Raw genomic sequence first — 25,579 nt, 5'->3', positions numbered from 1 at the left:
TTGTTACAAACCCTCCTTTAATAGTTGATTTCAGAGCTGAGCACATGGAGCCCCTCCCCCACCCTGCAAGGCACAGCCTCAACCACCCACCCTTAGCCCAGGGGACAGGGGACAGGGTCCACAGACAACTCAGGGTCCTGTGCCAGACATGAGGGACCCATGTCCCAAAGCACTTGGGTTCCTCACCAAGGTAGAGCTCACTAGAAGCTGCCTGGGGCAGGTCTCCCAAACTCCTGCTGAACTGCACGGTTGGGGGTGGGGGTCTGTCAGGTGTGAAGAAGGGCTGTCTACTCTCTCTGTCCCCCACAGGAAAACCCACAAAAAGTATAATCACGGTGGGGGGCACTAATCTTCCCTTGGCCTGTCCCTGGGCAGCCACGGGTGCTACATTCACCCTCCCTGGTATTTACTACAATATAATATGACTTCAGGGTGGGGACCCAGCCATCCTGCACAGTAACACTGGGAGCCATTTCAAGCTGTTAACAGACCCCTAGACAGTAAGCCGCAGGACAGCCGGAGCTCTATACTGGCAGAGAGGTAGGGAGAAGGATCCAGTCCCAGAAAGTCCTCAATCCAACCTGCTCAGGATGGGCCAGAGCCCTTAGTGGTAGATGGAGCACAGGTCATGGGAAAAAGAGCCAGAGAGGCCCCATGGGATGCTGAAGGTGGATAGACACAGGACAGAGGGGACATCAGCAGCTCAGTACTTGGGGACCTTGCTGTAGTCTTCAGAATGAATGTGCTGGCACAAACAGATGGACAGGAGCAATCCCAGCAGCTGTAAAGGACAGGGGAAAATCAGGATGGCCGGCCCAGGTCCCAGAACCCTACCTAACCCAGCTCAACACTGGGCTCCAGGCACAACCAGCTGAGGCAGGCAGGCTGCTGAAGGAGGCCCAGAGAAGGGCAATGCCCTAGCTGATGTCACACAGCTAGAGAGGCTGAGGCCCATGGACCACTCACCCCGCAGGTGCAGAGGCAATGGGAAGAGGAGTATGAGAAAAAAGCCCAGGGATCCAGTTGTGGTGGTGCGTGCTGGTAGGATTCGCTGAAGGAGGTGGAGGCAGGAGGATTAGGCGTTGGAGGCCAGCCTGGGCTACACATTTTAAGCCAGGCAGTGATGGCGCACACCTTTAACCCCCAGCACTCAGAAGGTAGTGGCAGGCCGATCTCTGTGAGTTCAAGGTCAGCCTGGCCTATAGAGTGAGTGCCAGGACAGGCTCCAAAGCTACAGAGAAACCCTGCCTCGAAAATCAAATGAAAAAAGCTCAGGAGAAGGTTGGGGGAGGGACGGACCTCAATGACAGCAACACCGACACACACGCCAAGGAGGATGCCGAGGTTCTCCTGTAGCCACACCTGCACCTTCTTCATACAGCCCTGTGGGAAGACTCCATATCAGCCACCATGCACTGCAGCATGGAGCTTGCCCAGGGCCTCCTCTCAAGAGCAGACCCCCATATGCTTGTAGGTGAGGGTGTGAGCAAATAGGGAGGGGACTAAGGAGAGGATGCCTGAGTGACAGCCCGGGAAATCCTAGTGGCTGGAATACTTGCCCTCTCAGGATAGGAGGGTCCGCTCCTGGCTGCCAGCCCCACCCTGACACACCTCCTTGTGCACAGGCCACTTTTCCGGGAGATTTTCATCCATGGTGCTGTTGGAAAACTTGCAGAACCCCTTCTTCACAATGTGCTGGTTGTCCTCTTCCTGTGTGATCTCGCAGGAGCAGGGGTAAGTGATCTCTGTAGCATTCATGAGCTCCATGTTATCTGTCCAGTTGTAGAAGCTGGCCCAGCCACAGCATTCCACCTGTACAGAGTGGGGACAGGCTGTGATCCACCACTCAGCCCATCCAGAGCAGCCCACCACCAGGGGGAGACTCAGACTGGCCACTTATGAGCCCCCTGGGGTGGTGTAGAGTGTGGGTTGAACTTAGGTGTTGTGCATCAGGAGAGACAACAAGAGGCTTTTGAGAAGTAACACAAACTACAAACACAGCAGAGAGCCCAAATGGGAAGCAGTTAGCACACGCATACAGAGTGGAGGAGGGGAGCTCAAGGGTAAGACCAGTAGGCACAGGCTTGTGGAATATGAGGGTGGCTGGTGGCAAAGGTGGGGGTCTGGGGTCGGGTCCTGGGTTCAAACCCCAGTTCTGTCACTTCAAGCTGAGCTGAAGTTTCCATGAATGAAGAATAGGAATTAAGGTCCCCACAGGGTGAGGCAGACAATGTGTACAAATGTGTCCAGAGAGCCCAGTGACAGTCAAGGCTGAGATCTGGCCCTGAGCTTCCTGGTTGTCAGACAAAGTGGGAAAAGGAGACAGGATCAATTGCGCTGTTTTAAAGGACAAAATGCTCTCATCCAGAGGGCAGAAAGCCTTTCTGGTATGGAAGCTCAAGATGCTGCCTGTGGGTCCCTTTGGGATCAAATGGGAGGGACATCCTCTGGGCCATCTTGTGTACCCAAACTCAGACCTGCAGCCGCCGGAAGGGGGCGCTCCAAGCATGCGCAGGGGAGCTGAACTCCAGGCTTCCTCCCTCCTCCCTCAACCCTACCCCGCGGGGCAACTGTCAGGAATTCTGACAGAAAGTCTGGAGCCTCCTGGGGTGGGTGCCACAGGATCTGTCCCAGTGAGCAGATAAAGGCAGGCCTCGCTTATTCTGTGACACCAGGAATTGACCACCTTTCCAGAGCCAACAAACAAGAGTTGACCCTGTGAGCCCAGGAGCTGTCTCCAAGGCTGTGCTACAGGGGTATGGGGGGAGCGCTTGTGTCCCATCCCCAGGAGCATTAGAACCACACAACCTCACTGTACAGATATTAAACTGCAGATGTGCAGCCGTGTATCACCAGCAGCCCTCCTCACCTGCGCCTGCACGTAGTCCCAAGCCTCCTGCAGGCTCTCCTCACGGCTGCTGCTGGCATTGACCTTGTAGTTCTGAATGATGTTCATCACCATGCTGCCCACTTCCTGCTTCAGCTGTAGAGAGATGTGAGGGTCAGGGCTGACCTTGAACCTGAGTCTCACAGATGTTCATGCTGATACACACCACCTCCTCCACCACAGCAATCCCAGGTCATACTCATGGCTCCAGAGCATTTCAACCACCTTCCTGGTAATTCCTAGTGCCCATTTGGTCAGTGCCACCACTATCTATAAGCCTGTGGTCTGTCCCTTAACCATTCATCTTTCCTGTCCATGCTGAAAAGCCTCCTGCGGCCTCCCACAACTTTAAGGAAATAAGTCAATGTCCTCTCAGTGACTTACAGGGTGTCACACCATTTGCCCAGGTCTCCCGGGCCCTGGTTTCCTGCTCTTTCATGTTATGCTCCATCATACAAGACCTCTTGCTGTCTTTGTTCTGTCCCCTCTGCCCAGAATGCTGTTTCCCCTGTACAAGAACACAGATAGCTCCCCTGCCAAGCTTCTCAGAAAGACCTTGGGGATGCTCTATAGAACACAGTGTTTCCTCCCCGACCTACTTGTCCTGCAGAGTTAAGTGTTGGCACCACAAGCTTGGGGCCTCTTTCCTCAACTGTGGAGTGTGGGCTAGAGTCCCCAGAAGCTGGAGTAAAGCTAGGAGTATGGATATAGATGATAAATACACTTTTCCCATGGTTGGTCTTCATAGAGGCTGGACTTAGGACCCTAGGGAAAGCAAAAATAGAAGGCTGAGCATGCCCTAGTCTTGCTTTTGTGGAGTGGGCTGGCAGTTTCTCCAGAAAGTCCTGGGACTGTAGGGAGGGACCCTAACCAGAAGCCTGCTTCAGCTACAGTGACTTGACAAAGCTATCTTCCCTACAGCCAGCAGTGCCACAAGAGGCTGAGGTCCTCACATCTGTGAGAGGGGTGGGGTGCAGAGCTGTCTACCCTTCATAGTTGCCCTCCCTTCCCTGGGACGTCACAGTCCTCAGCTAGTTACCCATGTTACCTGGTGTAAGGAAGCACAGGGGTATGAGGCAGAGGAAGGCTTCAGGGGACACAGGCTGTGTTCTCACAGCTTCTCACAAACAGCCCGGCTGTGCAGAGGGAGATCTTTTGGGTCTCACCTCGCTCTGGGGCTAACTGCAAAAGATCTAGCTAGCCCCAGGCGAGGTGAGATCTGCAAGAGTGGGAACAGGGCAGTCCCTGATGCCTTCCCTGACACAGTATGGACAAGCTGGCCACCACCACCTGCTTACCTGTGCAAAACCCAGAGATCACCGTGTAGAGGAAGGCCACACACTCACCCCTCTTCCTGATAGCAGCATTTAGTGTATTCTTCCCCCAGCCTCCCAAGGGGAGACTTTAGTGCTGCACCCAGGATGCCCACCTCCTCCAGCTGGACCAGTTGCTGGGCTGCTAGCTACTTCCCTCCTCAACCCAGGGAACCAGTGCAGTGTCCCTGCATCCATCCCTCCCTCCCAGTAAAGCTCCCAGCATGATCTTCAAAAAGTCTCGTGGGCAGGAATGTGACTCAATTAGTATAGATCTTGCCTAGGTCAATCTCCAGCCTAAACTGGGCATGGTGGTACACACCTGCAATCCCAGCACTCCAGAACTCAGCTGAAGGGTGAGAAGTTCAAGGTCATCTTTGGCTATATAGCTACTTTGAGACCAGCCTAGACTACATGAGACCCTGACTCAAAAGACAAACAACAGGGAAAGAAAGAGAAAGCAAAGAAAAAGCATCATAGAATTCTACAGTTTGCAAATCTTTCCAATCCACAGCTCAACAGTTACTGACTTACAGAACATAGTGACTAAGATATCTCCGACCCTCCCACCAGGCCTGTGGCCCAGGAACCATCCCTGGTCCCTCACCACAGGCCCAGAGAGTTGTGTGAACTTAGCCAGGTCACATGATCACAGGCAAGACCTGAAGTTTGGATATAGGCCTGTCCTCTCCCCAAACCCAGATCTTCAGCCATCCACAAAGTTCCCTCCGCATTCAACTGCATGCCTGTCAGAAGACTTTTAACTGGTACCAGAGAAGCTCCTGTGGTTTGTGTACCCCACAGCTGGGCTGTCTGGCTGCAGGTCTTGGGTCTGACTGGCCTGAACATCTGGGCTTCACTTCTGGTCCCTGGTAAGCAGCTAACTCCCAGGCCTTGAAAGCCCGCCTCCCAACCACTTCCACATCCTCCCCTTGTAATAGGTCTCCCTTCTGTGGCCTCAGGGCTCTGTATTTTCCCAGTATGGTTGCCATGGCAGCTGGACTTCCCTAGCTCCTCCACAACTGTCATAGATACCAGAAGGTGATAGAGGCCCTAGGTGATTTCCACCAGGGTGGGTGATTTCCATGAAAATCACTCAACATCCTGTAGTTCAGGATGTGGCTGACACAGCTGGGTTTGGAGACCCAGGCTGACACCTGGTGCTGTACAGACATGTATATGGGCCCCTTGTGTTAGTGGAATGGGCTGAGAGGCTCCCTGGGGACAAGCCATCTCAGGGGGAGGATCAACAGAGGAGGGAGCCAGCAGTATCAAAGGTTTAAGTGCTTTGAAGATGTGATTCATGGCTGATTAAGGGTTTCTTGTCCTCTTGGTCAGTCCCTGGGAGTCAACCTCACCATCCTCCCCAACTTGTCAAATAGTTCCTTCTAATGAGACCCCCCACCCAAGCCTCCTGGGTCACATAGCCAGCCTTCAGCAGACTCTGTAAGGCAGATCTGTGCAGCTACCTGATCCCAGGGCCTCCCCCTGAACACCCCCACCCCGGTTCCCCCTCCCTGCTCGCCAAGGCTGCACCGTTATTTCTCAGGAAGAGTGCTGCTTCTGAGTCCCAATGGCAGAGGACCTTCAAGCTTGGCACAGTACCCCACCTAAGACTCCTCCCCATGCCTGCCTTCCTGCCCTCCTCGTGCTCCCTGTCATGGAGAGTGTGGCTCCCCATAAAAGCGGGTCACAGCTTGGGAGTGCCTCAGCGCAAGGAGCTCACCACACTTGATTAGTCTCCCACTGTCTCCCGGGCATTGGTCCCTTTAAATCCTAGTTTTGGCTACACAGGACCAGTTAAGTCCCTTCCTGGGCCAAAGATCACTGGTGCCCTGTTCCCTCCTTCCCAAAGCAGTGTCTGTGGGACACTGCATAGTCTTCTCTAGTGTGTCAGAGGGGCCCAGCACTGCTCCAGGTCCCACTGCAGATACTGCCTGGTGCTCTTCGGGGGTGGGGGGCGACTAAGAATGAGGGCCCCTCACTTGGGCCACAGGATGGGATACATCACCTCTAATGACCACCTGAGTGTAACCCACACAGTCTGTAAGAGTGTGCTCCTCCCCCCACCCCACCCCCAGCCACTGTAAGCTGACAGAAAGCCTGGGTCCCTGTGCAGAGTCAGACTCCAGGGCTCAGGGCTCACTTGAGAGAACTCCACTCACATTTCTGTGACCCTGGGCAACCAACAGCCAGCTGTCTTCTCCCTTCACAGCTGGGAAGAAAAGGCCAGCTGTCCTGTGACTGGGACATTCCCTCCCACAGGAGCAGGCTGCTCACAGTGAAGGTTTCGTCTCTGCAGACCTAGCCTACCACCTCTGCCACCCAGGCTTCCTGGAGCTGGGAGGGATCCAGTTTGCCTAACACCCTCTCTGGAACAATCTGGCCTGACCCTACCCCTACCAAACGAGCCTTTCCTCCTGCAGTTCTAGCTCCAGGCTCTGCACTCCAACCCAATCTGGGTTCTTGACACCTCTGTACATGTTAATAGGAAGCTGTCATTTTGCAGCCAAACCAACCTGAGTCGGGGAAACAGGGAGACCTCAATTTTCCCTGGCCCTCTTACTCTCTACTGCCCTGGGGAGGACCAGCAGAATCCCAGGCCTAGACATCTATACAGCTTAGAGGGTGTGTGTAACTTCACCGAAGCCACACAGCAACCAGCATCAGAGCTTGCCAAGGAGCAGGCCCCCCCCCCCCGAATGCCAGGCCTGGGTCAAACACTGCCTGGCAACTGTACCCTAAGTCCCTGTGACTTCACCCTGAGTCTTACTCAGCTTGGCCTATCCACAGTGGGTGCAGCTGCTCTCTATGAAACCTCATCAGGCCCAGCAAAGCCTCCAAGTCAGTGGCGCCCTGATGTCCACTGGCCAGCCAAAGGCCCTGGGCTGTGCACCACCTTACCACTGTTCACACTGCACTGGGAGGAGGCCTATAGGCATTCAGATCTTATAGAGGGCCTGGGAAGGTTGGGGGTGTGGCTTGGTGGCTAAGGGCTTTCCTGACCAACACAAAGCCCTGGATCTCATCCCCAGACTGAATGACACTTGGAGTAGAAGGGGGTGGGAGAGGAGTAGGAGGGGGATGTGACTGTACTCCTAGCACTTGAGAGTGGCAGTTCAAAGTTATTCTTGGTGACAAAGTAACTCCAAAGCAAGCATGGAGTATATGAAACCCAGCCTCAGAACCAGAAAGGGTTGGTGACATGTCATAGCCCACAAAGGTGTCGGGCATTAGCACAATTGTTCCCACTGACTTCCTCAGGGACACCAGCTATGGGACACAGAGGGCCTGGTCTCCTGCTTGTGGCCCACACTCCCACTGTCTGGCTGCAGCTGCTGTCTCAGAGGACATTCCTGACACACCCAAGGGAGAGTGGCCCGAGGCATCACTCCTCAGAAGAGGAAGCTGAGGCAGAACGAGGCTGGAGGACTTGTGGCCCAGGGTCTCAGAACCAGGTTCTGTTGGGCCCTTGGGGACAGAGAGGCCAGCCCATCTTCTGGAAGGCCTCTTCCTCTGCCTGAGAAACCCTGCCCCACCTCCCCAGCTGTGCCTGTCTGCAGGAATAAACAGCATGGAGGGATGTTTAGTCTCCTGCTGTGATTTACAATGTGCCTAGAGTGGAAAGTATGCTCTTTCCAACTCAGGGGTGTAGGGGCAGAACCTCGCCCAGCCCAGGGGATCCCTGTTCTGGGCAGGAAGGAGTGAGGTGGGAGCCTGAGGTGGCCAGATGGCATGGGAAATGCTGTGGGACACACAGCACTGAAAAGAGCCAAGGCCTGACTCTTGAGCCAGCCTGGAGTCACCTGGAGGCAGGTTCCTGGGCTTCTACCACAGATGGGAGTCAGAAGGACCCCAGAGAAGTCACTCTGAGGCTGTTGAAATGTGTGTGACTATGGCCAAAGTCACCTTGGCAATTGTGAAAGAAACTCTGTTTCTTGTATGGGAAATGTTTGTAAATCTAAAACAGGTTAGGTTCCAACTTGGCCCCTGACATGGGGTTGATGCCAGAGGGTGCTGCTGTCATCACCATGAGGGGTGGGTGTGGTTCAGACGCCCTGCAGAGGCCACCAGCTTCCTACCTAGCTGCTCTGCAGTGTACCCTGACTGACTGGGTCCCAGAAAAGCCACACAAGGGAGAAATGAGTACCTGACCCTACACCCGGATGGGTAGGGCCTTTCCCTCCCCATAACCACTGGCTTCCTGCCTGACATCCAAGTGAGCTTTCTTTCATCTAACAACTGCACCGTTTCCTCTTTTGCCTTGGCCACCTAGAGGCTCAGGACTCAGGTCAGCCCTCAGCTGTCCTGGTTCAGAAACAGCAGCTCTGCCCTTGGCTCAGGCTCTCTTCTGTCTCATTTTGATTGCAACTGCACTATGCCCATGCTGGGAGCCCTGTGCCCAGCTCACCTGGTGAACAGGCTGAGGTGGGTTATAAACCAAAGTAGACTGAGGTAAGGAACAACTGTGGTAAATTTTTTATCAGCATGACCACTGAAGCCTGAATTCCTATCCTGCTTCTGCTGCTCACTAGCTGTGTGAACATGGGTAAATTGCTTAAACTCTCTGTGCTTCAGCTCTGAAAATGAGATTCTTCCCCTCTCTGATCTCCTGCATTGTTTTAAGAAATGACCAAATGACAAACTGTGTACATACAGCACAGTACCCAACTCCTTCTCGGTTCTGTAAAGCTGAATGTTGGACCAATATTCTCGGCTTCCAAAAGGCACCTGCAGCCACACAGGAAACCCTTGACTGCACTCCGGGCTGCATGGCAGGGTGAGAGTGGGGTCCTGGGGCTCAGCTGGGCCCCAGTGGGGCCTCTGAAGGGAGTCAGAGAGCCAGGGCCTCCCTGATTTCTCCACTGGTAGGATGGAAACCTGGGTATGACCCTGTCTCACATGACCTGGCTGGTGACTAATGACACTTCAGATATAACAAGGTCAGCACTGAGCCTGTGTGGATCCAGCAACAGAGATTCTGGGGTCCAGGTGACTGTGATCAGTGTTTTTCCTCAGCATCCACTTCTCCAGACATAGTGGAACATATCTTTAATACCAGCACTCAGGAGGCAGAGGCAAGTGATCCCTGAGTTCTGGGCCAGTCTGCATAGTGAGACCCTATCTCAATAAAAACCATTTGTTTCCCCATTGTCAACATGGAAGCTTCTATATTGTGCCAGTATATGCAACAGGTACCCAGACCTGAGCACTGGATGGTCACGATTCCCAACAGCCAGTCTGAAAGCCTCATGCTTATTTCAGGATCCTTGGCAATCTAGTGCAGGGAGGCTATCTGAGAAAAGTCCTGGCTGCATTGCCCTCTCTTCTTCAGGCCACAGGCAGACAAATGCTTTGCCTGGTGCTGTGGCAGCCACCTTGTAACCATGAGGTTTCATGCTCCAGAAAATCCATCCCAGTGACCAGTCTCTGAGCTTCTAAACCAAACTTTTGGAGAAGTCAGCAGCACATAATATCCTTGGGCTTAAGCTACAGCGAGTCTGACTTTCCATCCTGAGAGCTAAACATTTAGTGTCTGCCTTTGTAACAGAGCCCTCCCTGGCCTCATCTGTGGCAGAGCGGGAGTGTTTGACACAGGCTAAAATGTGCCTTAGTGACAAAATGCCTTGCATGTGTCAGCTGCTCATCCAGGCATGCACTGGTAGATTCTGTGAATCCTCACACCAGTCCTTGCTTACTGAGGGTAAGGCAGGTATAGAGAGGGGAGTGGCTAGTCTAAGGCCATACAACAATTTGAGATTCCATCACAGGCTCTGACCATCCCTCTACTGCCCACATTCAATTACAAGTGCCACCAGGGGGCCTCCTAGGAGCAGAGGCACTGCCAAGGCCAACCCTGGCCCTCCAGTAGGGGAGACAGTTTTGTCTGGCCACTCTCACAGCCTTGGTCACCTAGAGGGGGGACAGTGTCCTTGTGCAGGGGGTTGTCTATGACCTCTTGGGTTGTCTATGATAACTGAGTGGCTTCTTATCAGCCCCATACCCAAGGTATCTGCCTCACCAGACCTCACTCAGTGGAAGTGGGCAGGGTTCTCACTCACCTTGTCAGTGTTGAAGTAGAAGAGGACCCCTACGGTCACCTGTGCAATGAGGATGAGCAGAAGGAAGACGAAGTACTAGGGACAAAGAGATACAGAGTTAGCTATGGGCCCAAGGATGCCTAACCCCATCCCAGGAAGAACTCCCCACCTGGAGATCTGGCCCCCCACAGGCTCAGGACCCTGACTTACCAGCCCCAGCAGGCAGCGGACTTCATTGACAGCACCGATACAGCCCAGGAGCCCCATAAGCATGGTGATGGCACCCACAGCGATGAAGACATAGGCCCCAACCTGCAGCGAGCTAGACGAGGTTTCTGAAGGAGAAGGGCACCCACCCAGTGAGCCATGAGCCACAGGGCAAAGGCATCCTGAGTCTAGGACTACTGCCTGACTCTCAGGAGCTGGGGTAGGGGCAGCACCGTTTCCACCAGATACTGGTCCTGAGTACAGCTGCACTCTACTCTCAACCAGCCAAAGATTATTTTTCCTCCTTATTGTTCTCTACACCTCACACCTGATTTCCCATGAACCCCGAGCCTCTGAAAGCAGAAGGGTGGGGCTGAGGGTTGAATTTCCTGGGAGGCCTGCCATTTGGAGGAGCATGTAGGTCAGGAGGCAGACACCACAGAGGTTCTGTTGAGGACCCTGAAGACCTACAGATGTCCATGCTGGCCAGGACCATGGTGCAGGGAGAGGCTGGAGGGTGGGAAGATGCTGGTGCAGGGGTCTAGTATGCTTTGTAGGTAGCAGAAGCCAAAGCAGGTACAGAGGTGAGAGCAGGAACTTCAACATGTCCAGGAAGGGTGGGCCTGTGGGGGAAATGGGAAACCACCAGGGAATGGCACTGGGGATCTGGGCAGATCTCATGAGGGAAGGTGGGGCCTGTGGTCAGAAGACTGAGGGCAGAAGTAACAGGGAGACTCTTTTGTGTTTTGTTTTGTTTCTTTTGAGATGGAGTCTCTTTATGTAGCCTTGGTTGTCCTAGAACTCACCATGTAGACTAGGCTGGACTCCAATTCACAGATATTAGCCTGCCTCTACTGGGACTAAAGGGGTGCCATCATGCAATGATGGGGGATTTTTTGTGTTTGCTTTGTTTTCTGTTTGAAACAAGGTCTTACTACAACCTGGGCATGAACTGATCATTCTGTCATGCTACCATGAGACCCAGATTCATACAGGGCCAAGCTCTGCTGGAGAGAGAAGGAATCCTTCATGTGGTCCCCTAGAGGTAAGGCACAGGCAGGGCCAACTCAGGCCCTCCAGCAAGGGTGGCATAGACCTACTTGGCCATTCTTACTGCTTGTCCACCAAGATGCTAGCTGTGGGGTGGTGTGGAGTGGACAATGTCCTTGGAAACAGAAGCATCTGGAGCAGGGCTGGGGTGGGAGTGGGGGCATAACCGGAGGCCCTATGATCTTACGTAATGTTCCAGAACTCAAGAAAACCCTCCTTGCTGCCATGGTCCTGAGGCCAACTTCTTTCCAGCTCCACTCAGAGCCCCAAGAAATTTGGGAAAGTCCCCTGAGGTGAGTGAGAACTCCCCAAGTAGAGGTCCTCACATTCAGGGGGTCACAGAGATGAGGAGAGGCTAGCAGTTCCCCAGTCTGGGTTCCAGTAGACAGGTTGGCTGGGACAAGAAGGGTGCCATGCACCAGCCCTGAGCAAGGCCCTTGGACTAAAGCTTTTTGCACACACAGCACTGTCTGGGGAGGTAGAATTTATACCCAGGTCTCTTTAGGAGCTTTCCTGAGGCTCAAGAAAGCTGAGGTACAAGGAGCTGGCCCTGTGAGACCCCCTGTGAGACCCCAAGACCTGTTGTTCCCACTTAGTCTCCATCTTCCTGAATCTGAGCACCCTGACTTGGCAACTGATGTGTGCCTATCCTAGGGTGGCCCCTGCCCTGTGTATAGCGGGAGAGTGTGCCTGGCTCAGGAGGGTAAACAGTAGGCCATACAAACTAAAGGGACTGGGCACCCATTCAGGTGGCCAATCTCTGCCAGCATGCCATGAGCTGTGGCAAAGTACTTCCTCCTTCCTCCTCTGGAACATGGGACTTTGTGCAGTGTCTCATGGTCATAAGGATGGAACTGTAGTATACAACCCACTCAAAGTGGTCCAAAAGGCTTCACATAGAAAGGACAGATCTTTCTGATAGGCTTGTTTTAGACAGAGCCTCATGGCACTCAGGCTGGCCTCGAACTTTCTCTGTAGCAGAGGACAGTCTTGAACTTCTGATCCTCCTGCCTTTAACTCCCAAGTGCTGAGGTTGCAGGTGTGTAACCCCCATGCCCCGATTTAAAATGAGACTCCAAAGTCTCACAATCTCTAGAGGCACATTGCTGTCATTCCTGCTTTGTAGATGAAGCAGTACAGAGAGGTAAAATAACTTGCCAAGGACCACACAGCTGGTAGCCAGCAGATCTGTGACAACTGACCCCAGATTCAGGATTCACTCTTAACCCTGTCTGCAGTTGTTATAAACACAGGGAGCAGTAGGTAGGTGTGTGATGGGTGTGACCTGGGCCTGGAATTTACAGAGCTGTGGAGGGTCAGAAGCCTTTAAGGCTTGATCACACAGGGCAGGATGCAGGAAGGAATGAGGTGGCCTACAGACTTTGAACCTTGGCACAGTGCCTGGTGGGTGTGGTTTGGACCCATTAAGCCAAACCAGGTCTATGGAGAGCTTGTCCCTCTAGGTGGGCACTGGAATGTGTGGGTGGGCACAAGAACCCCACCCAACCCTAACCCAGACACTGACAGTTCATGGCAGGATCATGCCTGCATTCTACTCCTGGAGCAAGACCTGACCCTGGGAACCTGCTCAACAGGTGTAGACCCTCCTCTCTCTTTCCCAGCCAGGTTCTGTCTCATTTAAATCAAACAGCTGTCAGATTGGCCAGAGTCCAATCCAGCTGCTTGAGACAGCTGCTGAAAGTGAAGAGGGCCAGGGCCTGCCAATCACTGGGGAATGGCTGGCACAGAGTGCTCCTGACATGCTCCACCCCTCCCCACCCAGAACTGGGAACGGCCAACACAGCCAGTCATGAGGGCCTCCCAAGGGAGGAGGCAAGGAGGTTAGGCACTGTGTCCTAGGCCAATCCATGGTCACCTCTCCTTCTGAAGAACAGAAGGGGACTTGCATGGAGGCTCACCCCACCCTGCGCTGTATTCAGGACCAGAGGTCGTGGGGTTGGGTCTTGCAAATCACAATCAGGAGCTGTGTGAACCTCAGTCAGTGTCTCAATGGCTGTGTTCCTTCATTCTTCCGGTGGGAGCAGAACAGGGTAATTGGGATTAGGACCCTGCATGCACCTGACTGTCTGCCATTCCTGGCTCTTTCCTATGGCCCTCTAAAGTGGGAATCGACTGCAACTGTGCTGTCAAATACAGGGACAGGGTTGTGAGAGGCTTTCCTGTGGGTGAAGAGAATGAGTTCCTCCACCCCCAGCCCAGTCACCCATGGATCTACAGACAATAGTGGCTTTGTCTGTGAGCAGTAATTTGTCCTAGAACCCTGGCAAAGGCCCCTGTGCAGCAGCCACAGGAGCTGGCTATGCCCCACATGTCCCTCCCCTCAAGGACAGGGGGTGCCTTACGCAGGACAGAAACGAAGCTGCTCTTGTCTGCGACGATCCACACCCCAAAGCCCAGGATCACGGCTCCCAGGATCTGCAAGGAGAGGGGCATTCAGTGGAAACCCAGAACAGGTAGGTCAGAAAGTTCCCCCAGGCCCAAGCAAGGGAGGGAAGGGTAGAAGGATGCATCTATGTTTCCTCCTTCCTGAGAAAGTCCAGGGTACAACACACACACACACACACACACACACACACACACACACACTGCTCCCACCATGAGCTGAAGTTTCCAGAGGGGAAAAAAAAGCCACAACAAGGTGAAGTGTCTCCAAATGTAATTAAAGGATGAGAACTGTGGTTGTGGAGAGCTGGGATGTTATAGTTGAAAGCAAATTACTTTGTTGTCTTTAGTCCTCTAAACAGCCATTTATTGCACACCCTGTGTGTGATCTAACATCCTTATGACTTTTAGGGAAATCTCTTTGGAGCATATAAGCACTAACTTCCACTAACCCAAACACTAAGAATGTTATCAGATAGCATCAGACATCAGAAGCCTACAGTAGAGATCCTCCACCCCTGATTTGCTGGAACCCACCTACCAGATGCATTTGAAATACTAATGTATTTGAAAAGTTCTCTGAGCTCACTTCATATCAGCTGGCCCTGCCTGTCTCCCCAGGCTGCACCTTCAAAGTTCTATGTGCAGGAGCCCTGAACACCAAACCTGACTGGATGAAAGGTGGGCTGACCTCAGGCACCATGGCCTCAAACAGCTTAAAGAAGATGTTTCAGAGTATAAAGGAAGAAATGGATTGGAATGATATTTGGATGTCTGTCCCAGTTAGTATGGTCACCTTGATACAACCTAGAGTCATCTGAAAGGAAAGCTCCATTGGAGGAATTGCCTGGATCAAATTTGGCCTGTGAGCACTTATGTGGGGCTTGGTCTTTAATTGATGCAGGAGAGCTCTGTCCACTGTGGTGGTACCATTCCCCAGGCAGTGTGTAACAAAGCTAGCAGAGCACGATCCTCTGAGTGAGCCAGCAAGCAGCATTCCTCTATGGTTTCTACTTCAGGTTCTTGCCTTGAGTTTGTGCCCTGAATTCCCTCAATGATGGACTGTGACCTAGAAGTGTAAGGCAAAATACCCCCCCTCCCACCACATTGCTTTTGGTCATGGTGTTTATCATAACAGCATAAAGCAAACTAGTACTCTATTCTCATATAGCATGTTCCAAATAAGGACCACAGCTGCTCATCTAGATCTGCCAGTCTGTTGAGTTGTGAACATTCTAGAAAATTTCTATATGAATATACATCAAATCAGAGTTTGTTTTTTTGTATCATTAAATAAAATAGATAAAAATCCTTGAATTATTTTTAATACTCTAATTTATGACTTTATTTGTTCTCTTACTAGAAAAACCTCCTGAAGAGTTGAGAAGATGGTTCAATGTGTAGATGAGCTTGCCCTGCAAGGTGAGGATCTAAGTTCAAATCCTCAGCACTCACATAAAAGTTTGTGTGTGCTGTATATGCTGTGAATGCATGCTATAACCCCAGCATGAGGAGGAATGGTAGGCAGATCATGCCAGCAGGGCAGCACAGCAGAAACTAAGCTTTTGATTCAGCTAGGGCCCCTCTCTCCCCAGCCACATGTGACCACAGCTAGGCTGCCCTTCCCTTTCCTTTTGGCCTGGTCTTTTGTGGTTAGTACCTAGCACTCTACCACCAACCAAGTGCCAACTCCAACCTCACTCCTACTTTAAATTACCTCTAATGGTCTAGGCAATGTCTAGGAAATAGTGAGTGAGTAGGAGTGGCCCGCACATGCTCAGTAAAGATACAGCATTCTGGAGATGTTTACTGTGGAAGTCACAAACTCAGAATCTGTGGCCCTGTGCTGGAGGAGTGACAGGGAAGGAATAAATAAGCACTGTCTCCACTCACTTCTCCTGCCCAGCTAGATGGGCACCTAGGCCAGTACACAGGCACTTAGCACCAGCCAAGCCAGCTCTCTGGCCTCTGGTTCTATGAGTCAGCCCAGAGAAGCACAGAGAGAGGCCCAGACCAAGCCACCTTTTTTCTCATTTTCTAGTAGCTCGTGGATCTTTTCCACTGTATCTCTCAAACTGCATAGAAGACATAGAGAGAGAGAAAAAATCTGTGCCCTTCATCCCAGGTCCTGCTGACTCACCAAGCATGAACCCTGACTCCTTGTTCTAGTTTCCAAGGCCTGAGATACAGCAATATTATGCTGGCCTTACCAGCACTGGACCAGGAGTCCAGTGTCCACAAAACCACTTGCTCTGTCTGCCCATATAATTGTTCCCTAGAAGCCAGCTGGGAGGGATCCATCTGCCAGATGGGGAAGGCACCACTCACACTCTGTACACCCAGCATGGTGGTTTCTGGGACCCAGGCCCTCGTTGCAGTGGAGGATATCAGGACAGCCCACCTGTGCATAAATGTATGAATACATGTATGGATTGGACATGTACTAGGAACACTCCTGTAAGTACCATGTACTGGGATGAAGTTTTAAAGGGGAATTTAGAAGGATTCTTTGTGAAAGTCCAAAGTTCCCATAATCCTTGCACTTACAATATAAAATTTCCCCCTATAAGTAACTCATTTATACTTCAGAGAAACCCCAACACAAGCAGGCAGGGAGTTAACCCTTGCCTCTCAAGGATAAGAATCTAGACATCACAAAGCATAAAAACCTGCTGTACATAATCTATATCCTAAAACTATTTAGAGTGAACCAGTATGGAGAAGTCACAGCCCTACTAGGACTCTGGGGCTGTGGAAGTCCCTTCAGACGATTCACACACAAGCATATACATACAAGTGCATGCCCATGTGTGCCCACTCACACACACGCCCATGTGCACACCATGGGTCTGGCAACACCAAGGCAGGACTATCAGTTCCAGGCCAGAGGGGAAGCCCAGGGCTCCAGGAAAACCAGCTCCAGACATGCCACGGAGCTCACAACTGGGCCAGCCTGTGGCAGGGAATTCAGTGGGTCTGGGGGGGTGTGTGGGGCAAGGATGTCCCCTGTGGCCTCTGAGAGTGTAAGGTAGGGTGTTGGGAGCCTGGCCAACAGAGCTGTAATAGGCAACGGGTGAGGGGTAGGAGAAGAACACCAGAGATACTGAGGGAGAGGCTTTCTTTTACCAGTCTGTCTTAGAGGGAGAGGATGTGTCTACCCCCAGCCCAGGCAGAGGGCTCTGGACAGGAGCCTTTGCTTTGTCAGAACCTACCTGGAGAGGAGAATCCATTTCACCATCGTGATTCTCTTAGGAACCCACAAGCCACATCCCACCTAGTACCTGACCAGAGCCTGGGGCTTGAGAGGGCTGGATGCCTTGGGAGTCACATACTTACAAAGAACAGCAAGTTGAAGAGGAAGAGGAAGTACTTGGTGACTTTGATGCAGGCTGCCCCCATCCTGCAGGTCCTGGAGCTCCCTGGAGTGAGAGGGAAAGGGAAGAGATGATGGAAGCAGCCTAGAGACCAATGGAGGGCACAACAGGACAGAAAAACAGTGCCATCATCCCCAGAGCCAGTCATCTCAGCCCACTCAAAAAGGAGCAGCTAGCACTGTGCCTGCTTTACATGGTGCCGGGGCACAGAGAGGTTGGATGTCTGACCCAAAGTCACACAGCTAGGATGTGTGAACCTCTGGTCCAGAGAGATGTTTCTACACAGGGCAGGCAGGCTTTCACCTCCATAACACTGGGCTCTAGGAACCACCTGGAGAGACATTAACACAAGTTACAAGGCCAAGAAATTAGCAAGTGAGACCCAGGGCTAGCTCCCCAGCTTGGTGTGCCTTTCTAGGGTCACAGCTGGATATTCCCAGATGCTGAGGCTGGAAGGGGCTTGGCTTCTTGACAAAGGGAATAAACACATATCACCAAACATCCAACAAATATAGAGAAACACAAATGTCAGCCGTGGACTCCTACTCCCATAGCCCTATAGCAACTGCCACCATCTTAAACTTCTTGTGTGTGCTTTGTAACAAAACTGTGTTCATGCCAGGCAGAGGGTTTTGCATAATCTCTGCAAAATAGCCTTTGCCCAAAACACAAAAATGCAATCTTATATGTTTCATGGCAATCTATACTATTGATCAGTACCTATTCATAATTGGGGGCTATACATTCCTTCCAAAAATTCATGTGTAAGTAGCATTTTCAGAATCTGAGGGGGGGGGTGTTACAGGCCCAGCCCAGGAAAATCTTTCAAAAAATTCCCATGATGCTGCACTAAAATCCCTATCCCATGAACCACATGGTAGTCTACCCTGGGATGCCCAGGTTGTTTCCTAGTGTTCATGATGGTCACCCTAAATAACAAAAGCCACAGAAGCCAGTGTGAGGCACCATGCCCCTCCACAGCAAAACTCCCCATGTCCCTGGGAGCTAGAAGATTCAGGAGAGGCAGGAAGTTGGCCTCCCTCTTCTCCTCAAGGCCAGACAGGTTCCATGGAATGAAGGGAGCTATTCCCAAGCACCTGGATGAGGACAGCTGGGCTGGAACAGCTGAATGGGTAGGGACAGGTTAGGGTATGGGGCAGCACAGGCCTTACTATGTCCCTGCAGTCCTGGGGAGGGAAACCCAGGGGGAAGGGAACCAGGGCAGAAGGAATGCAGGCTGTTCCCACCCATTCTCCTCTGAATCTACACATCCACATATGGGTCCCCTGATGGGAGATGTCATTCTGTAAATATGTTCCTCATGCTGGTTAATGAATAAAGCACTGTTGGCCAATAGGAAAGCAGGATAGGTGGGACTAGGAGACAAGGAGGATTCGAGGAAGTAGTAAGGAGGAGTCAACATGGAGAGACTGGGGAGAGCAGACACCGGCCCCACTCCCCGTAAGATGAGACCATGTGGAAATACTTAGATCAATAGAAATGGGTTAATACTTAAAGACAGAGCTAGCCAATAAGAAATAAGTAACTGGCCAATAGCATTATATCAAATGCAGAGTCTCAGTGTGTTATTTGGGGCTGGCATGGAGGTGGGACCAGACCGGCAGAAAAACCTTACTCGTAACAAGTCCCCCACTCTTTTCTGAGGACCTTCACATTCTATCCTCTTTGCTGAGTAGAGCCCCACTTCTACCTTGCACTCTTCCAGGGACTGGAGATGGGACTGGGCTAAGGGAGAGGCATTTGGCCTCCCATGAGGACCCCTTCAGTCCGTGACAGTTCTGTTATGGGAAGGTTTGGAAGCCCCTTTGAAAGGGTAGCTTTGGGCACAGCTTGACACAACACCATCCGGGGAATGGAAGGACTACTCAAGGGTGGTGATCTCCCCATCCCAGGTGGCATGCAAGTAGTGGGAATTAATGCTCACAGAGACTCAAGGACTACTTGGGGAGTTAAGAGGAAATGGTGGTTCCAGTCTGCCAAGATGCCAGGTGTAGATATGAGGAGTGACCGGGACCTTTTATGCTGAGATGCCTCTGGTCTCAGCAGTACACAGTCTCCCTAAGAGGAAAGCAAACCTTGAATGCATCAGAGAGCTGGAGTCTGAGATGCCACAGTAGAGGCCTGGCCTGGGGGAAGGCCTGCCTGAACACTACAAGGGCAATTATTGTTTCTCCTCCTCCAGTGTTCCCAGGACAGCCTGGAACACCCACAGATATACCAGGATAAACAGTCCAAGAGGAAAGCTATCTCCCAGAGCAAGGAGCTATTCTTGCCTACCAGGTAACTGCTTTGCTCAGGCCTGTCTATGTTTCCTTCCCAGCACATTCCTAGGAACAGCTGGGCCCAGGCAGGCCAGAGACATTCCTCCCTCCACGGGAAAAATTTAATCTAATTGTGTTCAAAAAGCTGAGTGTCAGGAGCTGGCGCCCATTTGCCTGCTTAGGAGGGGGTTGCAGCCCTCCTGGCATTTCAGAGTCTCGACTGCCTTCTCTACTGTCTATCTCCCACATTCTGTAGGTAGTTGAGGACTCTAGAGCAGGCTTCCAGGGGGTAAGAGTGAGATCTGAACAATGGGACCTGCTAAGGGACAAGGAGTGGACTCAGTAAATAGTACTTTGGACACCCATCCTCACTTCTCTTCCTGTTTAATCCTCCCAACAAGCCCTAGAGGCCCTGGGTCAGGCAGATTGTGACTGGTCCAATCAATGCCCAGTACTGAGTATGGAAAGTCGAGTTCCTCTCACTGTAAAGTGCTCCCTCTGGGAGGAGCCCACTAAAGAATTAGTTTTTGCACTCACAGTGATTCACCTCCTTCTACCTCCTGGCATTAAAGGTGTGAGGCTATACAGCAATTTCCAAGCTAGCCAGGACTACATTATTCCTTAAAACAACCAAAATACAAGCAAAAGCACTACAGAACAAAAAAGCTGCAGTTCTATCTGTAACACACTTCAAGCCAGGACTTGAACCTGTGGGCAGACAATGCAGGAGGGCTATCACCAGTGACCACCATGATAGTGGCAAGCCTGGCTGAGAACTATGCTCTTAGCCCCTCACTGAACCATGCAATCATAGTAAGATCTGCAGGGCCCAGGCAGAGCAGGGGCAAAAATGTAGAGAGCCACCAGTGCCATTCCCGAAGATGGCGACAGTTTCCTGTCCATAAGCCAGCAAGGCGCAGATGCGCGATCCACGTCATGGGGTGACCGTTACAAGCGTTGCGGGCTGCAACTGTCAGTAACGGACACGACTCCTCTGAGCATATATAAGCAGAGCCCTTTTTCCTCCTCAGGGTCTTCCCTCAACTTGCTGTAATGAGCCGCGCAATAAACATAGCTGCAGAAGAATCCTGTTGTTGAGCGTCATTCTTGCAGGCAAGGCGATAGCACTTGACAAGTGGTGCTGAGACCTGGGAACCTGACATCAGCGGCACAAGGGGGACCCTTCAGTCAGCTGGAGAGGATTCAGAACTGTGGCAGACAGGTAACAAAATAAGGTAAGTTCTGATAGACATGCTATCAGGAAAGCATGTCAGAAGCAGAACTTGAAAATAAGGTAAGTTCTGATAGACATGCTATCAGGAAAGCATGTCAGAAGCAGAACGTGACTAAAAGTTGGGTGCGTGCAAAAAGAAAAAGGCTAGCAAAGAGAAAGTGAAAGAGCCCCGAGAGACTGATCAAAAAAATAAAAATAAAAATAAAAAAATAAAATAGAAAATAAACATAATAATAAAAAAGCCACAGATGGAGAGAATCTGGATACTGTACGGTATTATATTGTCTTTGTATTGTTTGACTGCTGAGGAAACAACTGTTAAAGGAAATGTTGCTGGATTAATTCAATTTATATATTTTAAAAGTGCTTTGACTCCAAAATTTAAGTTCAAGAACAAGTTACTGGGGAAAAGGATTTCTATTTTTGTTTCAACAGGAAATAAAAAGCTGTGGATTCCTTCCAGACTAATGTGGTTTGAGCAAGCCAGACCACCTGAAACAGAGTACCAGGTGATCCTACATTCAAAACAGCTGAACGAAGCAGCCTTGCAGTTAACTCAGATGTTTCCTGTTTTTGAGGAGGATGGTAATAGTACTCATCAACCTTGGGAACATAAGCAGTGTCTTTTAGGTGAATGGACAGGAGAATTTGATAGCCTGATGAACCAACTCGGAATGGCCATCGTCCATGTGAATTCCACCCATGTGGACGCCTCTCTATCAGAAGGATCGTTCTCCTGGATCTCCACCGCTTTTTCCCACTTTAAGGAGTGGGCGGGTGTAATGGGGTTTGGCCTGCTGTTATGTGGTGGGGTGGTGCTCCTGCTCTGGTTGGTGTGTAAGCTACGTGCTCAACAGACACATGACAAAGTGGTTATCGCTCAAGCCCTAGCTGCTATGGAGATAGGCTCCTCTCCCACTGTGTGGCTAAGCATGTTTAAAAATGGACATTACTTGTCCAATAGGACAGCCCTTGCACCCTGAGTCTTCTATGACATTGCACCAGGTTAGGGTGTCCATTTTTTACCAGAAACAGCCCTAACGCTCTGCGGGTTTTTTCCCATTGCACGCAGACAGGTGCTTCTTTAGTTTAGCCTACTGTAATAAATTCTTCACGCTCAGGTTGTTTGGCTTAGCACTGCACTCCGGGTTGACTCTGGCCATGAGCAGCTCCGAGAAGGGCAAGTCTGGTTGCATGTGGGTTGGTGTCCAAGGCCCCACCTCCAGGGAAAAGATGCCGGACGGGTATGGCACCGACTTGGCTGACTACCAGGATTCAGGGTCATTACAATATCCATCTCATTACTGGAGATCAGACCACTACTCTTGCCTGTTGCATTTATAAAACAAAAAAGGGGGAGATGTAGAGAGCCACCGGTGCCATTCCCGAAGATGGCGACAGTTTCCTGTCCATAAGCCAGCAAGGCACAGATGCGCGATCCACGTCATGGGGTGACCGTTACGAGCGTTGTGGGCTGCAACTGTCAGTAACGGACACGACTCCTCTGAGCATATATAAGCAGAGCCTCCTCGGAGTCTTCCCTCAACTTGCTGTAATAAGCCGCGCAATAAACATAGCTGCAGAAGAATCCTGTTGTTGAGCGTCATTCTTGCAGGCAAGGCAATAGCGCTCGACACAAAAACACTGGTATTTTTTAGCTCCATGCTCAGTAGGAAGCTGTGGAACGCTGACAGCTCCTCCTTCAAACATTCAACCCCTCCCAATAAGCCCAGATTAGATGACCTCTATTCTCAGGTGCCTGCAACCTCCACCCACCTCCTCAGGCATTTTTACTGGGTCTCTGTTTCAGTGGTAGAGTCTGGGTTTGCCTCTGCCACAGAGCTGGTGCAGGTCTGACTACTATCCTACTGGAGATAAATGATCACCCAGATGATGGCAGGTGGTGAGGACACGGGTTGCTGTTCAAAGGAGCTCTAGTTGGGCAGCCAGGAGGAAGCCTCAGTCTTGGATACACTGGACCACACCCCAGGCAGGAGCCTGGCTGGTATTCCCTGAGTATCCCAAGCCTTAGACATTTCACTGGCCTCCTGATTGCTCAACAGATCCTATCACACATTGGCCTAAGTCCTTCAGTTTCCTGCAAATAAACTGAGACCCAAAGGGGTGAAGGACCATGGTCAAGGTTTCCCATAGCCAACAGGCAAGGACAGAGCCACTTTGGAGGCAGTGGGTTCCTATCCTGAAACAAGAGCCAGGCAGCACCCGACTGGCAGGCAGCTCAACCAATTGGGACTTGGGAAACAACTTAGGAAGCTCAGAAGCAGCTTTGGAGGAGAGGGTGCTGGGTGGCCCCAGCAGAGCTGTCACAGGTCCAGGCCACAGGTCTTTGTGCCTAGAGGCAACCGGCAGGCATTAGAACAAGACCATTCTTCACACCGAGCACAAGACAGACAAGAGTCTCCCTAAGAACAGACAGGCAGCTCAGCCCGGCAGGGGACATGCCCCTATTGCCTCATGATGGGAAGTGGTACCAGCTCAGAGAATTCACAGTCACCATAATACCTGAAGAAGACCCCAAGTCTTATTACGGGGCACAAGGTTCTATCTGGGCATTCCTTGCCATCTAAAGGGATGGCTGTAGCTCTTGTCCAGCAGGTAGAAACAAGGTCTGGTGGAGGGCAGGGCTGGCTAGCCCCTGCCTATTCCCCTAACAGACTGAATATTTTAAATAGTTCAACAAACCAACAAACACTGGAGATGAAGCTCAGCTAGCAGAGTGCCTGCTCAGAACTTAAGCAACATAAGAAGCCTGAGAGGATCCCAAGCTACAGAAGACTGCATGTCAACAAAACAAAAAGAAAACCAAAACAAACCAACACAAAAACCAAACAGGCATTTTGCAGTGCCAAAAAATGACATGAAATTCAAATTCCTGTGTCCACAATTAAAGCTGTCTTGGTAGGCAGACACACCCACCAGTCCATGACATTTAATCCCTGGCCCAGTCCTGTCAGGAGATCAAAAGATATTCACACAGGGGTTTGTACCCACACAAGGGCACAGGGTCTATAGGAGGCAGCAAGGGTCATGACTGGCCTTAGCTGAGCTCTTACATAGAAGGGAACAACAGGCTGGGGCCAGGGGCTGACAACTCCTGGGATAGGACGGACACTAGTCCCTGGGTCAAACTTCAGATGCTGGCTCTGCTAGCACAGTCACAGGGAAGAGTATCCCTTGGGTTAGGTTCCCCTATGTGCAGTGGGCTGTCCTCTCTGCAGTGGGCTCCCCTCTCTGCAGCAGGCTCCCCTCTGTGCAGTGGGCTCCTTGTAGCTCTATCAAGAAAAGAGGAAGCTGGGGCCTGGCAGCCCTAGGGCTGGCGCTCCAGATACTGGGGATGCACGGAGTGATACACCATTTGCACAAGTCAGAGGCGAATGTTGCTTCCCAAATGGAGCTGAGCCAATAGAACAGCCCCGGGCTGGGGGCTCTTCTGAGTACTTTTTATAGATGCCTTCCTGCCAGGGTGTGTTAAACACAACTGATAAAACAGAGGACTGAGCTGCAAGCACATCTTATGGGAAAGTTCTGGAGTTGGTGGTCATGAGGAACCATGCCAGTGACCCTGTGGCAGGCCAGCTGGCCATTTCTAAGCAAGAATAATTTAAACTGATGGAATGCACAGTTGTATGCCAAGTCCGTTTATACAACAAAATGAACACACCAGTATTTCCCTCCTGCTGTCTGTGATATTCATCTGAGGCCTGACCTCCTTTGAGACACCCCCATAAACATCTCCCTCATCCTACCATCACTCCTTGGCCCTAAGATACATGTTATTTCAAAGCTTCATTCCTTTATCACTGGATACTAGAGAAGATCCCAGAAGGTGGGTGTAACATCAGACCATCCAGGTTTGAATTAAGTTTTATGATTTCCTAGCTGTGTGACCCTGGATAAATGACTTACCCTTTCTGAACTTCATTGTAGTCCTGTGAAATGAGGAAGCTAATGAGGTGTTAATGTAGGTAAAAACATTTGACATGTGGTGGGTTCTAAATGAATGGCAGTTGCTGTATGTAACTTACTGGTCTGTCTGTGAACTGTGATACGTTGAGAGGAAGACCCAGTGTTCCTTGTAAGTAGGTACTCCATAGATGTAACTGGAGGTGAGGTGAAGTTGGATGTGTAGATGAATGATGGCGTGGGTGGGTGAGTGGATGGATTAATGGATGAATGGATGGGTTACATAAACTGCGGAGGAGGAGGGACTATCATAGAGACATGACTTCAAGTGCTCAGCCACCTGAAAAGTGTCTAAAATCCATCGTGTCAGGCACCTGGAACTGTGACCATATACACCCTATATCTTTGCCCATGGAGTATGGTGAGGCCATGCCTTGTGGGCAATCTGGGCCAGCTTTGAGTATGTGCCATGTTGTCAGGCCTTCCCACCTTCCTAGGAGCCACTGGATGTTTTAGTAGGGCCCAGTGAGGCTGTTGTCTCCAACAGACATCCCTTCTGTGAGTTTGCACTATGTATGGGTGGGAGGTTGTCACACACTGGGGCACAAGAATCTGCCCTCCAGCCTAACCTGAGGGCTCACCCCTGCATTCCTAAGCCATTCCAGGGCGTAGGGATCACAGTGTTTTCTGGTCCAGTGTTAGGAGATGCAAGTTTCAGGGTTCCACAGGAGAGGCCATGCATGACCTGCATAGGTGGCTGCCTACCCCAGCTTCCTCCTCACCTGGTCAGTGATCAGCTTGGAGCAGAGCAGCAATTTCTGCAGCAGCTTCTCAGATGAGTTTTGGACAATGGACACACTGTGA

At 51.3% G+C, this 25,579-nt stretch overlaps 1 protein-coding gene across 1 annotated transcript; it reads right to left on the bottom strand.

Annotated features, from left to right (window-relative positions):
* On the bottom strand, positions 1-25,579 carry Cd82 (CD82 molecule). The gene is made up of 9 exons (XM_051184127.1): positions 25,498-25,579; positions 17,238-17,320; positions 13,862-13,934; positions 10,452-10,576; positions 10,263-10,337; positions 2,870-2,983; positions 1,612-1,812; positions 1,300-1,383; positions 1-781 (listed from the first exon to the last, which is right to left on the bottom strand). Exons 2-9 carry the CDS (start codon positions 17,298-17,300, stop codon positions 704-706), a joined length of 813 nt encoding a protein of 270 aa, XP_051040084.1. The 5' UTR covers positions 17,301-17,320; positions 25,498-25,579; the 3' UTR covers positions 1-703.

Source organism: Phodopus roborovskii, unplaced genomic scaffold, assembly GCF_943737965.1.
Source record: "Phodopus roborovskii unplaced genomic scaffold, PHOROB, whole genome shotgun sequence".
Classification (NCBI taxonomy): Eukaryota; Metazoa; Chordata; class Mammalia; order Rodentia; family Cricetidae; genus Phodopus; species Phodopus roborovskii.
This window is presented reverse-complemented; position numbering and strand designations above follow the sequence as displayed.

Excerpts from the sequence above, each read along its gene's own strand:
- Cd82 (XM_051184127.1), bottom strand. The coding sequence starts at position 17,300 with ATGGGGGCAGCCTGCATCAAAGTCACCAAGTACTTCCTCTTCCTCTTC. Across the intron at positions 1,813-2,869 it reads GGGACTACGTGCAGGCGCAG|GTGGAATGCTGTGGCTGGGC; the intron begins GTGAGGAGGGCT and ends CACTCTGTACAG. Across the intron at positions 1,384-1,611 it reads AGTGGCCTGTGCACAAGGAG|GGCTGTATGAAGAAGGTGCA; the intron begins GTGTGTCAGGGT and ends GTCTTCCCACAG.